Source organism: Larimichthys crocea, chromosome XXIV (assembly GCF_000972845.2).
Source record: "Larimichthys crocea isolate SSNF chromosome XXIV, L_crocea_2.0, whole genome shotgun sequence".
Lineage (NCBI taxonomy): Eukaryota > Metazoa > Chordata > Actinopteri > Sciaenidae > Larimichthys > Larimichthys crocea.
The window spans coordinates 15,561,054-15,572,232 of NC_040034.1; the positions used below are offsets into that span (position 1 = coordinate 15,561,054).

At 40.3% G+C, this 11,179-nt stretch overlaps 3 protein-coding genes across 3 annotated transcripts in view; 2 read left to right on the top strand and 1 right to left on the bottom strand.

Moving 5' to 3' along the window:
• Nucleotides 1-1,941, top strand: part of syf2 (SYF2 pre-mRNA-splicing factor) — an 11,294-nt gene extending 9,353 nt beyond the window's left edge. Inside the window, exon 7 of the mRNA XM_010731306.3 lies at nt 1,497-1,941. Within this exon, the coding sequence (XP_010729608.3) occupies nt 1,497-1,662 (166 nt within the window). The 3' untranslated portion in view covers nt 1,663-1,941. The remainder of the gene's footprint in view (nt 1-1,496) is intronic.
• A 2,919-nt stretch (nt 1,942-4,860) lies between these two features.
• Nucleotides 4,861-8,026, bottom strand: rsrp1 (arginine/serine-rich protein 1). Its single transcript, XM_010731307.3, has 5 exons — nt 7,788-8,026; nt 6,798-7,355; nt 6,512-6,687; nt 5,316-5,393; nt 4,861-5,218 (listed from the first exon to the last, which is right to left on the bottom strand). Exons 2-5 carry the CDS (start codon nt 7,345-7,347, stop codon nt 5,060-5,062), a joined length of 963 nt encoding a protein of 320 aa, XP_010729609.3. The 5' UTR covers nt 7,348-7,355; nt 7,788-8,026; the 3' UTR covers nt 4,861-5,059.
• Nucleotides 8,027-9,405: 1,379 nt separating this feature from the next.
• On the top strand, nt 9,406-11,085 carry mgst3b (microsomal glutathione S-transferase 3b). Its single transcript, XM_010731309.3, has 4 exons — nt 9,406-9,647; nt 9,748-9,870; nt 10,136-10,208; nt 10,814-11,085. Exons 1-4 carry the CDS (start codon nt 9,522-9,524, stop codon nt 10,912-10,914), a joined length of 423 nt encoding a protein of 140 aa, XP_010729611.1. The 5' UTR covers nt 9,406-9,521; the 3' UTR covers nt 10,915-11,085.
• The last annotated feature ends 94 nt before the right edge of the window (nt 11,086-11,179 follow it).

Below are 11,179 nucleotides of genomic sequence, written 5' to 3' on the forward strand. Positions count from 1 at the left end.
CTTCTGTTCCGCGTTCGGTGTGAGTCCCGTGTAAGCCGCTACTTTTTTCCCCACGCTTTGAACCATGCGGCTTATACAAAGATAAAGCTTTTCTATTGATTTTTCTTCAGCCGCCACGGGGCGCTCTAACAGGAAGTGCAAAAACCAGACAGACAGGGGAAGTCAGTGCAAAGAAGAACACGCTAGTTTTTACTTAGCACATGCAACACAACACGCACGACGAATTATTAACAGCGAATTATATTCACACCCTCACCCCCTCATCATGGAAAGCACATGAAGCACACGTATGATGCAGCTTTTAAGTTGAAGGCCATCGATCTGGCTATCCAGGAAGGAAATAGAGCTGCTGCACGTAAGCTTGGCGTTAATGAATCCATGGTGAGACGTTGGAGACGGTAGCGGGAAGAACTCATTCAATAATAAATAAAGTACAAAATCTTTCTGTGTATCCGGTAAATATCTCATTTCTCGACCGGCTTATAGCGGCTTATATATGTAAATGTTTATTTTTTTTCAAAACTTAGTGGGTGCGGCTAATATTCAGGTGCGCTCTATAGTCCTGAAAATATGGTACTTAAAGGAGGTAAACAAGGGAGGCTAACCAGTCTTCATTATATTGATAAAGCCATGACAGGACTCCACCGCTTAGTAAAGATGGATTTTTGGAGCTTAATATGTGATGAGCTCCATCTGATAGAGGTCTCAGCCAATAGTTATACACTTCAAGGCTGCTGTAAGTAATATATTTAAAAGGTGTTTCTTGGCTCACCCACTCAGGCCTTTAGGCATTAATCCCAATATCGCCACACCGGTTTTGTGTGAACCAATCTGATTTGAAGAAATCCTCCTTGAAGTGCTGAACAACAGCTTAGGTGGGGGGGCGGGCAGTAACTTCCAGGTGGACCATGTTAAACAGAATATTTCTCAGGTTCTTCGTCAGGGTTCACATCCTGGTCAGATAATGTATATGGCCTTGTGTCAAACAAATGTTCCATACCATACTATATGAAGTGTGGGTAGTCGTAAGAGGCCACTATAAAGTCACAACACAGGGATCAAACAGTACCTTCTGCGTTGCTGCTTCTAACAGGTTTTCGTCTTTGCTGCAAGAGTTTCTTTGACCTTTTGAGTACCCTGGCCTTTCTCTGGGCTGTTCTATATTTGAGACAGTTTAAAGGCTCGTGTTAGAGATGCGACTGTGGGGCATTAGACAAGGATTCAGTTGCCAGGGTATGACGCACTACAATGCTTTGAAGACACAGTGAATCAAGACTGGGAGCTCACAAATTGACAGTATTTTCCTCTGAGTACATATGTGTGTGTGTGTGTGTTAGGTTTTCCATTGCCACTCTCCTTGCCAAATTTAAATGCACCCTCCGCCCCCTCCCCGAATTATTGCCTGTAGCCAATTATTGTTATTGGATATGCTGTGGATAGCAGCCATACTGGTTTATGAAATCCTCCCTAAAGCGGCTTTTATTTGCAATTGTCAGGATCGAGAAGCGGGCCAAGTACAGCCGACGCAGGGCCTACAACGACGACGCGGACATCGACTACATTAACGAGAGGAACGCCAAGTTCAACAAGAAGGCGGAACGTTTCTACGGCAAATACACGGCGGAGATCAAACAAAACTTGGAGAGAGGCACAGCTGTGTAGCGGCTCCAGTCACCTCAGTGGACTTGTTCACTGCTTCAATTTCGAAAAATCTTGGATGCATCTTTTTCTTCTCAGTACTTGCTGCATACCAAGAATACATTTATTAAAAACTCTGTATTGTAAAGCTGTTTTTTATTTTTTATCTTGCTGACATCATTTTGGACAGAAATAATTTTCTGTAGGATGTGTGGTGTTTCTCTGTACAGTATTAGAAGTGAATACACTGTTCTGATTATTCTTACCCTTTATTTTTAAATAAACCACTTCTAATTATCCATTTATCTTGCACACTTTATGGTTTTTACTGTGTGTGTGGTCTCATAGCGGAGACATTTTGAGCGTGAGAATGAACTACCATTAACTATCATCAAACCTCGGGGCATGTTTAGCTGAAGATGCCAGCCAAAAGAATGTTTTAGTGGAGGTGCACACAAGAGATAAAGACCAACAAGTGAGTAATTCAATTTATTCATTATCATTGACATCTTTGGTTTAACCAACTTGCCCCGAGCCGCGACACAGGCAGGAAGGCCTTGTGACCGGAGAAGACATGAAAACAGGTTCCCATGCAAGTTCCTGAACTCGTGTCCGTGTGAATGTAGGGACATTGCACCCTCTTCAGGACGCAGTGTAGGGAAAGTTTCACCAGCATTGAGTTGAATCAAACACATATATTAATATAAATTAAATATATTTTGTTGTATTTAATCAGCATGAGTCAATCTTGGTGAACTACACAGACAATACATTTATGGGGATCCCTCAAAAGATACACTGTGAAAAAAGTGTGTTTATGTTTCACTGATGAAGGGTAGGGGAGCTCTTCAAATCATGTCTTTGATATCTGACTCTGCTCCAGAGCTCTTAGGGAGTGGATTGAATGTTCGGATTTATGATTTTTTTTTTTTGTAGTCTTATCTGATTAGCCCGAGGATGTTGGCTGAGGATCGTATGTATGAATGAACAACAGCATAAATTCACAGTTGGGTCTTGCAGAAAATCTGACACCTTTGATTCTTTTAAGGCCAGCTGTCAGTTAAAGTGTTCACCCGTAAAGCAAAATGAGTTTGATTTAAGACTGGTAAACGTAAGAGTAAGAGTGGATAAATGAGTGGCAATGGGTCGCTTTTCCCATAGACTCAAACGTGACCAAGTGGTGCCAACTCTCTATCTATCTAAACACCTACAAGAATAAAGAAAACGTTAATAAGCAGCGACTCCTTAAGTTCCAAGAATGACAAGATAAACCTGTCTGTCGACTCTGCTTTGTTAGTGTGCATATCAGTGTCCTATCAAGTAAAGCGTACTCACTCCCTGCTCAAGTATCTCTTTGCACAAAGTCTCACTGTGTTATGTATATGCATGCCCTACCTCCTCTTCAATGTAATAAATCATAATTACAGGTCAGTTTACAGCAGGAGACACGCAGTCTGAAAGTCAGACATATTCAAAACTGTTTGATTTTTACCTTTTTAAAACAACAGATTGTGACACGTGTCTAATATATCAGCCTGGAAAATATGTGGAGGATTGAAATTTATGACCTTCTCAATAAACAGAGATTATCTCTTCTAATAGATAAGTTACCTTCTGGCAGTAATTCATTAACAGTTTTCAATATACGCCAAGAAGCCGTCAGGATAAATACACACAAGCTTTAGGGTAAAGTAGCACAGCCGTCGCCACAACAGCAGGATATATCAAGTTCCTCAAGAAGGAGCATGTTCAAATCCTGTGTAAGAAGACAGCTGATGGTGATTGATGGTTGGGGATCATATTTAAGTCCCATTGGTAAAAACAACAACATATTTTACATTATTATTACAGGTGTTACACACAGCAGACATTTGACTTTGTCATAGTAGGTAAAGCTGTTGTTAACCAACAACAGTAACAATGGCTCTGTTCTGTTTATGCATCTCAGTGAGCATTGTTGTGCACCTCACCCTGAAGCTAAATGGAATTCAGCCATCCTTCATTTTCAGTTTTACACCCTTGACATGTTAAAATGTGTCTTAATTAAAGGCTTCTGTATAATTTGATTTGGAGTTGTTTGAACTATTACAGGTTTTTGAACACACTCCTGTACAGTAACACATTAACACACCGTGGTATTGTTATTTTTATGTACTTTTTGGAACAAATGTGTCACCTAGCCTGACAATCTCACTGATTTTTATTTATTTATATCATTTAGTTCATTCATAATTAAATCTCTCTGATTCTGGAATCATGTCACTACATCCAGATCAGTCTCAAAAACCTCACAGTAAAAAACTTTACCCATATACACGCACTTCAAGAGATCCTGCAAATCTATAATAATACTGACACCATGTGGTCATTGCAGAATTTGCATCTGACTTTTACACTCATCGGCCATAACATTATGACCACTGAAAGGCCAGTTGTGTTGGATCAGGGCTCTTGTACGGTGTTCCAGGTCTGCAGTGATCAGTACCTGTCAAAAGTGACCCAAGAAAGGAAAAGCAGATCTCAGTCTGATCAAGAATCTTAAAGATGTGCTGGATAAACAAGTCTGATCCATAGAGCACCCACCTCACAGGACTTAAAGGATCTGCTGCCCATGTCTTGGTGCAAGAGCTCATCTTCAGAGGTCTGGTGGAGTCCATGTCTCAACAGGTTAAGAGCAGGACAACAGGACTTTTTTTTTTTAAACACAATATCAGGCAGGTGGTCATAATGTGATCTGTGTATTTGTCCATGTACCTGGTCAGTGGACCATATTTTAGAGTCTATCCTTACATGTACACTACAAACTAAAACTCTAACATCCTATATGTTTTTGCAGTGACGCAAATGTGCCACCTCACTGCAGATTTATAGCTGCAGTTCATTTTCTGATTGATATTTTTCAGATTTTTGCTCAACACTTGCTTTTTTTTTTTTAAATTACAGTAATTACAAGTATGACGTTTCCCTTACTTTACATAAATTCAGTAGCAGATGCTGTCTTAATGCATCCTTAATCAATGGGCCCCGCTAAAACACACCATTACTCCATACTACTAACAGACAAGTAATTAGCAGCATTTCAGTATGAATAATTAATTGGAGCATTATCAGTCAACAAGTTAAAACTTAATTTCTCTATGATTTATCAGTACTGGAAACTCTGACACAAATCACTGAGTACACATCAGTGATTTGTGTCTTCTTACAAAAACAAACAACCACTCTTTTTTAATCAAATAAATATCTTTTATTGAATCCAAGAACATCTTAAGAAACGAAGTGGAAAGAAACAATCCCACCTGAACGAATTCTTCACTTCGTCCCACTTAACTCTTTAACATCTGAAAGAAAATGTCGGCCATGAAATGATCGTATGTACAAAATATTTACAGTATGTACAGTGTCCATGTACTCTGCCACACTAGTGTGACGTGGCGAGTGTGTGTTTGCGTGCTTTGGAGGTTTGGCCTGATTTGACTCGAACCCAGTGGCCGTAGGGCTTCCTACTGTCGTAGATGTCCACTCTTGGAGTTACCTTAGCACAAGACGGTGCTGCCACTGATGGTTTGACAACAGAATTCTAATAGGAGAGAAAAATGGAAGTTAGAAAACACGTCAACATTTGTTCAGGGTAATGTAAAGTAGTGTCTGGAAGAACATGAAATGAAGTTACTTACATTAATGCTGAAAGAGATAGTTTTCCTTTTTGGGGACATCTTTGGACTGGGCACATCGTCAGGGTCCACCTCACTGCTCTGTTTCAAAGAGACAAGAACACCTAGTTAGATATGTTCAGAAAACTGATGGCAGAGTGAGCTTTGACAGTTTGTGAAGTTCATAGAGATGGATTATAGCTTCCACAGCTAATATTGTAAAGCACTTCTATTGCATTGATATTATAAGCGTTAGCTTCAACAAACTGCAGCTCTCATGCACATTTCCCCTCACACTGCTGTCAAAGGCTAAGCTCGACCAGTTAATAAATGCCTCAAGGACAAACCTTGAAACAGAATAAAACAAAACCAAAAAAAAAAATGCAAACAAAATATCAAAGTAAAAAGAATGTCTTCTCTGACTACAGTGGCAGAATGATGGTGACGTAGGTTTCCCAGCCCCTCAGGACACGACCCGTGTACCAACTTATCTTTGGCATACGGAGAGGAGTTCTTCATCTGTTTTTAGTTCTCTTGACAGGAATAGTCACTATAAGGCAGTCCACACGCCTGTGCGCCATCAGCAAGTGGAGGATTCTGCTAAATAACAACGACCCGTTTCAACTGCAAGCATACATACATTTGGATTTGTCAGAATTCTAGAAGAAATCAAAATGGAGTCAGTGTAATACAACATCTGAATTGCTTGTGCATCGTCTATGTGTGTGATTAGCATTTGTATGAACTGTGCATCGTGGCTAAATGGGAGCTAATCTTGATATGTGTGTTTGTTTAACTACAATCCACTGGATGACAAACTAACATTGTGAACATTTCAAGAGTTGTCAATTAACCTTTCACGCAAACACATATTGTCGTCACCCAAGTCACATGACAGCCCCTTTTTCCCCAGGTGCCGATGCGTGAAGGAGATCACTGTCATGTTATCTATGAAGACAGGAATAAATACAGAGAGTGTGTGTGTTCCCTCAGGGGTCCAAAGGTTAACACAAGACAGGAAATTCAACACAACACAGAGCTCAAAGTTCATCAACAACTGTAGACATTTGACTGTGCTCGATACATTGTACATTTGTTGGCTACGAATAGCAAAACACATATGAGCCCGTTACCCGTGTGTTGTGTGAGAATCTGTGACAAAGCTTTATCTTAAGCGTGTGTGTGTTCAGTGTGAAGCAGACGGTCGCTCAGACACCCACCTGTGACGGAGTCTTTTCAGGGTCTTGTCTCACCCTCATCTCTGGCTCTGGCGACGCTCGTGTAGATTCCGACTGCTCCGTCAGGATCGGTTCCACGCTCTCGGGAAGTTCCAGCTTCTCTACTCCCAGGATCTTCATGGCGTTGGACTTTGCAGCTTCGAGGAGTACCCTTTTATCTGTGGAACACGCAAAAGTTTCGAAAGATGATTAAAACTTTTTAGTGTATCTCTCAGGGTAGTGACAACAAGCAGTGTAATCATTTTCCCCTCGTTTTGTTCAAACTTACCATCCAAACTCAAACTGACAGAATGTTCTGAAGATCTGGACTTGGAGCGGCTCCTGTGGGCTCTGGCTGGGGATCCGGACGGCCTGGATTCCAACCGGCTGTCCGCTCTCCTGTGCCTGTTCTGATGGCTTGAAGACTTTGAGCTGGACCTGTAATGTCTGTGACGTGAGTACCTGTCTGGTGAGGGCGAGCAGCTTTGGGAATGAGAACGAGCCCTGTAATGGCGTGGAGGGGACCTGCGGTAGCTGCCGCGGCCATATCTGCGGTGGTTGTCGCAGCAACAGCGAGAGGAACGCCTGTGGCAACGAGGGTGAGAGCGGGACCTGGGGTTAGAGGAGGACCTGCTGCGAGATGAAGACGATGAAGAGGACCTGTAATGTCTCCTGTGGCCGCCACGACCCCTGTGGCGGTTTGAGCCACTACCGTTGCTGCTTCTGCTTCTGGATCTGGAGCGAGACGAGGCAGGGCTTTTCTGGTCAAAGATCACACTGATGCCATCGCTCTGACGAGCGTGGGCCATGTCAGAGTCAGACTCCTTTACCTTGGCCATTGTTGGAGCTGAAATAAGACAAACAAGAATCCGCATGAGTATTTCACAACAATAATTTACGTACAGTACTCAGCTACATTGTTTTTAGACGAGCGCCTTGTTTATAATCACCCACAGGCTGTGAGTAAGCCTGCATCTGTTGCATAACTTTTCTCAATACTGCCTCTAGCGAGCGTGGCGACGTTGCGCAACAGTAACGGCTGACCGGACAGAACTGGAAATTTCCACGATGACGCAGGCTAAAGCTAAGCTAACGGCTAACGTCTGCTCGCAGTAAAAACAACTTAATAACAAATTCACAAGCTTATGACTGAAAATGATTTTTGACACAGAACTTCACATTATACAGGCCTTAATAATCACAGAGGCCCATTAAGATAAACTGTTTATATGTAGTTGTACATTGGTTAAGTTATGTAAGCGGACGTTGGGTTACTCACCAGGTCGTCTGTAGCTTGGAAACCTTTGTTCTGATAACGTCGATTTGAAAACGATGTGCGTCGAGGAAGGCGTCGCTAAAAACACGTATCACGAGTCGATGACTTAAAATAAAAGTCAAAAATTTCAAATTTGTTACTTTGTAGCTGAATATTTATGAAAGCACAGCGGTTGTCTCTTCCACGAGGCCGAGCAAGTCTGTCGTCGTCGTCAGTCGTATGAAACAGCGCGAGGAGGAGCAACGGGCTTTAAATAGACTCCGGTCACGTGATCTTCTGCAGCGCGGTTTTAACGGCTCTGTGTCCCCGACGGTAACCAAGCGACGTTTCTTTAGTTTGTGTGCAGCTAAAACACAAACAAAAGAAACGTCAGCTAACTAAAACACAAACATGTGCTTATTGTTTATGGATGTTTTAAGTTAAGGAAACATAATCCAACAGCTGAGCTCGCACTGAATGCTCTCTTTAACTGATACTAGACACCATTAGACGATCAAATTGAGGAAGTCTGAACAAACACAGCAGAAAAAGGAATCAGCCCAGTGCACATTATTTTGACCAAACCTCAAACGCAGCCTTTTTAAATTAAATAGTATTTAGAGAGCAGGACAAACCATCTATTTTGATTGTAGCAAAATAAAATAAACTTTATGATCATATCATATCATATCATGTCATATATGATTCTCTTGCCTGTAGCAATGGTGTTTTAAGATGTCATAAAATAATAATTATTATTATTAGTAGCAGTAATAGTATTAGTAGTAGTAGTAGTAATATAGTAGTAGTAGTAGTAATAGAGTAGTAGTAATAGTAATAATATTAGTATTAGTAGCAGTAGTAGTAGTAGTAGTAATAATAGTAGTAGTAGTAATAGAGTAGTAGTAGTAGTAGTAATATTTATTAGTAGTAGTAGTAATATAGTAGTAGTAATACTAGTAGTTGTAATAGAGTAGTAGTAGTAGTAATAGTAGTAATATTAGTATTAGTAGCTGTAGTAGTAGTAGTAGTAATAGTAGTAGTAGTAGTAGTAATATCGGTAGTAGTAGTAGTAATAGTAGTAGTAGTAGTAGTAGTAGTAGTATGGTAGTAGTAGTAGAGGTAGCAGTAGTAGTAGTAGTAGTAGTAGTAGTAATAGAGTAGTAGTAGTAGTAGTAGTAATAGAGTAGTAGTAATAGAGTAGTAGTAGTAGTAGTAATAATATAGTAGTAGTAGTAGTAATATAGTAGTAGTAGGTAGTAGTAGTAGTAGTAATATAGTAGTAGTAGCAGTTGTAGAGGGGGAACCAATGAGTGGTATTTAGTATAAACAAACGGTAGTTACGAGATGGAACTTTAATTCATTTCATTTCATAGTAGTAGTAGTAGAAGTAATATAGTAGTAGTAATATAGTAGTAGTAGTAGTAGTAGTAGTAGTAGTAGTAATATAGTAGTAGTAGTAGTAGTAGTAGTAGTAGTAATATAGTAGTAGTAGTAGTAGTAGTAGTAGTAATATAGTAGTAGTAGTAGTAGGAGTAGAGGGGGAACCAATGAGTGGGGAACTAGTTTGTTGACTAAATTTGTTGGTATTGTCCTTTAAAAATGTAATCTCGTTAGGTATGAGATCTCGCGATGTTTCATGCAACATCGACTTTGTTTGTCTACGGTCAGTGGTCGCTTCCTGCGTCCTTTACCGAGCTATAAAACCTTTGCACGCACTGCGTCCTCTGGTATTTGAACTACAGATATCGAGCAGAGATGGACATGCTGACTGTGCTGCCATCAAACTTCGGATATGTCATATTTACCTACCTGTACAGCTGGGTCATGCTGGCGTATTTAGCAGTCAAGGTTGGGACTGCCAGGAAGAAGTACGACGTTAAGGTAGTTGAAATGTTGTACCGTTTGTGCTGGACGTTTCTAACTGCATTGTAAGAGTTTTTTATTTGTTTCTGGCTAATGTTATTATTTATTTATTTTGCAGTATCCCGATATGTACAGTGACAAGGAGCAGGTCTTCAACTGTATCCAGAGAGCACACCAGAATACCCTGGAGATTTACCCTCAGTGGCTTGTTTTCCAGACCATTGCAGCTCTTGTCTACCCGGTATGTCTCATTTGTACACACTTAATCACACACAACCATGGATGTAGTTTGTCAAAGTTCTCTATATTCTTACTATTTAGTTAGTCTTAGAAGTAGAAGCCACTGCAACAGTTACAACATATGTCAGACATGTGGGAGGGGCAGGACACCCTCGTGATCTTTGCTATATCCACATAAAGAGTGTGTCACAGTGATTAAGCATATTTTCATCCAACTGCTATTTCGCAACTGCTTTACAACTCTGTTTGTTTGTTCATAAACTCAGTTATCTGCATCTGTGCTGGGGGCTATCTGGGTGACCAGCAGGTTTTCCTATGCATGGGGATACTACACAGGAGGTAAGACTGACATTAAGTTAATGTGATGTAGAAACACTTAAAGGAGACCCAGTCTTTATATTTATTAAATAGATAAAAGCCTAATTCATCTAAAATGCAGATCACCAAGTACTTAATACAATAACAGTAAAGTGTAAAGGTCCTTTTAAGGAATAAAGTGTAATCATTTCTATTGGAGGCTGCTATGCTTTGTAAAGGTCAATGACTTGCAGTCATAATTCAGCCACCTTCTGCTGGTAATTAGTGATAAATGTGTACAATATTAACCAGCGTATTTGGTCAAATCAGTCTTGTCAGAGATTTAACATGCATAAATTCTTTTCTAATTTCCACAAAATATTATTTATCACATTTTACTCTTAGAAGTGTAACAGCTGCAGTCCACGTGTCACAGAAGTGACAGTCCAGTGATTGCCTGAACATTTTTATTGCTCCACACCCAGTTTTGCTGAATCATTTACAATGGTAGCATTTGAGCCAAATGGCAGAAATTCAGAACGTAAAACTATGAGGTCTATATGGGATAAGGAATGTCCATTTCGTTGTATTCATTGTTGTTTCTTCTGGTGAAAGTTTACACTGTCCTGTTTTATGTTTTATTCCAGATCCAGCCAAGAGGATGCATGGTACCTATGGCTACATTGGATCATTAGGTGTCATCATTCTGTCCATATCTGTAGCCTTGCAGTTGCTTGGTGTCTTTTAAGACAATCATGTTGTTTACTCATTTATACTGGCCTGCATGACATTTTCATGACATGTAGCTGTACAAATAAACCACTAACCAGCGACTTGATATCTTTACATTCCAACATTTGATTGTCTACTGCTTATAATGTTCGAAAATAAAGTACATGCTGACTGATGCTACAGCCACGTTATTCTCTCTATAGTACTCTGTTCACAGTGAATAATAAAAGGGTCAGCAGCAAGCTTTAAGGCCCATGTGACTCACACATGATGTCTCAGGC